The 5,211-nt window shown below is 39.8% G+C and overlaps 1 protein-coding gene across 1 annotated transcript; it reads left to right on the top strand.

Annotated features, from left to right (window-relative positions):
* The first annotated feature begins 914 nt into the window (after positions 1-914).
* On the top strand, positions 915-1,589 carry LOC148909934 (E3 ubiquitin-protein ligase TRIM33-like). The gene has a single exon (XM_089032474.1). It carries the CDS (start codon positions 915-917, stop codon positions 1,587-1,589), a length of 675 nt encoding a protein of 224 aa, XP_088888600.1.
* The last annotated feature ends 3,622 nt before the right edge of the window (positions 1,590-5,211 follow it).

The following is a 5,211-nucleotide window of genomic DNA, read 5'->3' as shown; positions in this document are numbered from 1 at the left end:
GGGTTTCACTTATAGTTATTTGTTGTCTCGTGCAGAAAACGTTCATCATCTGAATCAAAACTTTCAAATGCATTTTTTACCGACTGCAGTGGCGGATCCAGGACTTTAAGAGGGCGGGATTCATTTTTGCAAATCTCGGCACAACAATAACGTTCTCTTGCATCATAGTTAATACTTGCATCATCATTTTTCCCATGAGGCGCATCACTGGCCTAGGTGCGCTCCTGATAAGGATAACCTATCCACCAGTCCCATTTCATATTAAATCTCATGAGTTAGTACCATACTTTTATTTATTCATTTAAAAAAATATAAAAATTCCAAGGTACCAGCCGGTGGGGGGGGGGGGGGGTTATTTGCACCCAACGAACCCCCCCTAAATCCCCCACAGGACTCATAACAAGGTAGTCAGCGTTTGACCACCATTTGGAGCAGACTAATTGAGAAAATAATTATTTGAGTAATTTAAGTTTAATTGCCCAATATTATTACAATAATATGATGAAATTGTGACGATATACCACACAAAAAAACAAAGGTTTACACTTAGGAGTGCTTGCATCAAAATCATCTAAGAACATTGAGAACAATTTTTATTCTGGTGATTATGGTACGATGACCTTAATTCGACTTGGTACAATGTTTTCCCATTACAGACCATGCGTCATTCTCCTGAGTATCATTTCTTTCTTTAACAGTAGCGCAGGAGAACACACGAGAATATGCTTACAAATCAAACAAAGAAGCTTATTCTCTAGGGTGAATAAGGTATATTTCCCGGCATGCATCTTAAAATGTAAAAGCCTTGCGTGACAATATCACGCAGGAAATGATTATTTAAAAGTCACGTGATCTAAATTCCAAGAAGCAGCGTGGCTTGGAGAACAAATAATCGCTGTCTAGTCTTACACGCCATGGATTCCTTCCTTGAAAACCTCAAAGAGAACGTACAGTGTTCCTTGTGTAATGATACACTTGCTGAACCTAAGATCTTGAAATGTTTCCACATATTTTGTAAGCCTTGTATCAAAAGGCACGCCGAGCTGATCGAGGATGTCGCCGTCTTCAAGTGTCCAAAATGTAAATCAGAAACTCCCTTACCACAAGAAAGCAGCTTGGATAGTCCAAAAACAAGTCCGCTACACTCAAGAATGTCTCAAATTCTGACTACTATTGAGAGCGAAAAGGTTTGTTCTGTTTCTGATAGTCATTCAGCAGCAGTGTGGTATTGTTTTGATTGTGATCAATCGATCTGTGAAGACTGCCGCAAAAGCCATTCTATGTTTACTAGACATCACAAACTCATTCGTGTTAGTGACATGAAGAACGAAGACCACGAATCTATGCTAAAGAAGGAGAATAACTGCACAACCCACTTAAATGAAATATTGGAGCTCTATTGCGAAGATTGTGATGATATCATCTGTTTGAGCTGCTGGAAGACACGTCATAATAATCACAAGATCATGCCATTAGACAAGCTCGTCTTACTGAAAAAGGCATTGTTATACAAGCATCTACAAGTGCTGGAACAGTTGAGATTCAATGACAAGGAAAGGCAGGGTCAAGAAGAGATTGCTAACAAATAAGAGAGGATGGAGAAAGAGCTAAAAGTGAAGTAAAAGAAAGCATACAGAGAATATTTGAAAGTTTACGTCAAAGTGAGAGCGAAATTCTGAAACAAATCGATAGCAAGATGGACAGAGCGACCAAAAACTTGAATATAATCCATCATATTCCAACCGTCAAGGAATACATCAATAATATAATGGAAAGAGGATTGGCAAGTGAAATGATGAACATTCAAGAGACAGAATCCTATGAGGATTTTATTTTTAGTCCAATCCAAAAATGTTCAGGATTCGCCTTCGTTCCTAACCAAACCTTGCTGCAACAAGTGAATACAGGGCTGGGAGAAATACAATCTTACATACATACATACATACATACTTTATTCGTCCTCTATAAGGCTTTTCAGAATAAAGGGCCTAATTAATTACAATTAAAATAATACTATATATAATTATATAAGAAGCAAAAAGAAAAGATCAAAGAATAAAGTAAATAAATAAATAGATAAATAAATTGTACATTTAAATTACATTAAGGTTTTAGAAAATCTGAAATAAGATGTTGTTTTAATGTCCGTTTAAAGTCTTTCACGGTTGAGCTCAACTTAAGGGCAGAGTCTAGTGAATTCCACAATTTGACAGTTCTATAGTAAAATGATCTTTGTCCAGTAGTCGTTCTGCAAAGAGGTATCTGCAGCTTTTGCGAGTTTCTTGTCGTACGCTGCGTGATGCTTGATCTTGGAATAAATCGCGAGCATAAGGAATCAGGGGCACACCCAGTCATGCATTTGAATGCCATAATTGCATTACGGTAGTGTAATTGCTGTCTGACGGGTAACCATCGTAGCTCTTTAAGAATAGGCGTGACGTGATCGTACTTTCTTTTGTTGCTAATGATACGGCATGCGAAGTTCTGCACAGCTTGGACTTTGTTCAGGTTACTCTCAGTGGTATTGCTCCACACATTAGAAGCAATAGTAGAGCTTGCTGAAAACTAAGGCATTTATCATGGTTTTAGAGTGTTTTGATCAAAGGCATGTTTTACTCGGTTAATCTGTCCCAAACGCGACATGCAACTAGACACTGTCGATTGTACATGATCTTTATACGTCAAGTTGGAATCAAGGAGAACTCCTAAATCCTTTACTGACTTGACAGGTGGTAAGTTCTTTTCCCAGTAGCGTTAGACGAAAATCTTCCACTTTAGCAGTCATCACTTTGCTCCCAAAGATGATAAGTTTAGTTTTGTCGGGATTTAGAAGTAGGTATTGTCGAGTGTCCAATTAGTTATTCTGAAAAGGTCTTGATTAAGTCTTGAAACAATATATTGTTGGTCCTGGAGATTGAAAGTAAGCAACAATTTGGTGTCGTCAACGTAACATTGAGTAGTACAATGTTCAGGAACGCTTGGGAGATCGTTTATATATATGCTAAAAAGCAATGGACCCAAGATACTTCCCTGTGGTACACCACAGGTCATAGGCAAACGGTCTGAGACTGCAGTTTTGGATTCTGACGACTTGATAGCGTGAAGTAAGATAGCTGCGAAACCACTGAATGGCTAGAGGTGACAGTCCAACGTCCTGCAGTTTTTGTCATAAGGATTTTATGATCAATGCTATCGAAGGCCTTACTCATGTCGAGCAGCACAGTAGCAGTAAGCTGTTTCTTATCGATTGGCCTCGAGAATAGTATCGGTTGTTTGGATGACAGATGTCTCGGTTGAATTCCACTTTTTTCCATTTCCGCTTTGCTTGGATGTTAAGCGTTGATTGGTTGATAAATATGAAGTTAACTGATCATGAGCGACTCTCTCACAAACCTTGGAAAACACTGGTAATAGTGAATAGGCCTGTTGTTGTCTGGGATTTCGTGATCCGCCATCCTTTGGAATAGGTACGACCTCGGCTATTTTCCAAGCGATGGGAAATTGTGCAGAGCTAAAAGTGGCGTTCACGATCGAAGTAAATCGATGGTAAGATGACAGGGAGGCAGTCTTTTATAACGTGGAGAGGAATCTTATCTATTCCAGGAGCTTTGTTTGAAGCCATTGAGTAATGATTTTTTGGCACTTGATTACGACTCACGCGATTATCAAAGAAGAATTGTTCGGACTCGGGATACCCTCGAGGACGAACGTGCTGTTGTTGGATTCACACTTGAATTGCTCTGCCAAGGCGTTTAACTTTCTCAATTGTATTTGTGCCGACATTTGCAAAGAAAATATAAATTCGTTGGCTACGATTTCGTTGTCCTTTGAATATGTTTTCTGAGAGGCAGACTTTTTGGGGATGCAACCATGAATTGCTTTCCACATGCTGTTAGTGTTGTTCTTGTTTTCTTTAATTTGTTGTGCCACAAACTCTTTCTCCGCCATGCGTATTTCTCTTTTGACCTCGCGGCTAAAATTCTTATACGCAGACCAGGCAAATGGGTCTTTAGTTTGCCTGAAATTACGCTTCCAATTATCTCTTGTTGCCATCAATTGCGAATCTCATCAGTAATGTAGGGATTTGGTCGTCCCTCGCATGCGAATTGTTTTCACCTGGCGCGTGTTCCTCTAGGATGTTATTAAAACATTGAGTTTAAAAAGCGTACAATTTGTCATCAGGATCGTCGAAAACATCTAGGACTGACCAGGGTGCGAGTGCATGTCATTCATGGAATATCCGGGGGAAGAAGAAGCTTTAACGGTTCCGTTGTGACAAAGGTAGCGTGAGTGCGCGGCTTTTTCAAGCCCAGCTCAGCGTAAGAAACAAGGTCATGGTCGCTTATCGATGAAGATAGCATTTGTGTGTCGGAGAACATGTTTGATTGACACAAGGGAATACAGCGATAAGGATTCGGTGGAGGTGGGGGAGTAATACGAGTGGTGAGTGACTATATGATTCAGTGAGATAGGTGAACAGAGAGTTATAACAGTGCTTGGGGAATCAGGACAGGGTCTGAGTGGAATAGGGTGCACAATTTATGTATTCCAAGTATGTAAATTGGTGATTTAGTAGCCATGAAGAGATTAGGCTTGGTCAAGCGTTGTCCAGTGCAAGCATATTGGAGATCCAGGAGGGTCGGCGTTAGGTTCGTCAGACCACAAAGGACCTTAAAACCGCCGTACGCTTAATTTCCATCCAAAGTGGTGGAGCTCGCAATTTCGATATCGCCAGCAGATTCATTAAGCACTTTAGCTTTGAAAGCTCTTGCTCAAATAAGAACACACACCGCGCGCCTCTTGTATTTTGACGGTTACTATAAAAACTTAATGTACTCTAATCTTTACTATAATCTTACTCTAAAAAACGACCATACGATGTAGGACTATTGAAGTGAGTGTATTCCGTGGATTAAACACCAGGAAAATCCTGAGGTTGATAACTAACCTCTGCAGGAGGAACTCATCACTCAGGCGATTGTATTGATGTTAAAGCTAGCTGGCAGATAATTGTGGAATAAGAGAAAACTGGTGAAAACTGATGGTAAAAACCTAGAAGTGGAGTTCATACTAAAGAGTGGTCAAGGACAGAAGAGTTCAAGTGATGGGCATGATTGCTAAACCGTCCACTAGTGATGAAGTTTCGAATCCAAAAAATGGAAATAGTGGAACAGGTTTAAGATGAAAGGAAGAAAAAGGAGAAACGTGAAA

The sequence above is a fragment of the Actinia tenebrosa genome, unplaced genomic scaffold (assembly GCF_029948245.1).
Source record: "Actinia tenebrosa isolate PJP-AT-01 unplaced genomic scaffold, QUT_ActTen_1.0 PGA_scaffold1__47_contigs__length_23844297, whole genome shotgun sequence".
In the NCBI taxonomy this organism is placed as follows: Eukaryota; Metazoa; Cnidaria; class Anthozoa; order Actiniaria; family Actiniidae; genus Actinia; species Actinia tenebrosa.
The sequence above is the reverse complement of the archived record's forward strand: the minus strand, read 5'-3'. Positions and strand labels throughout refer to the sequence as shown.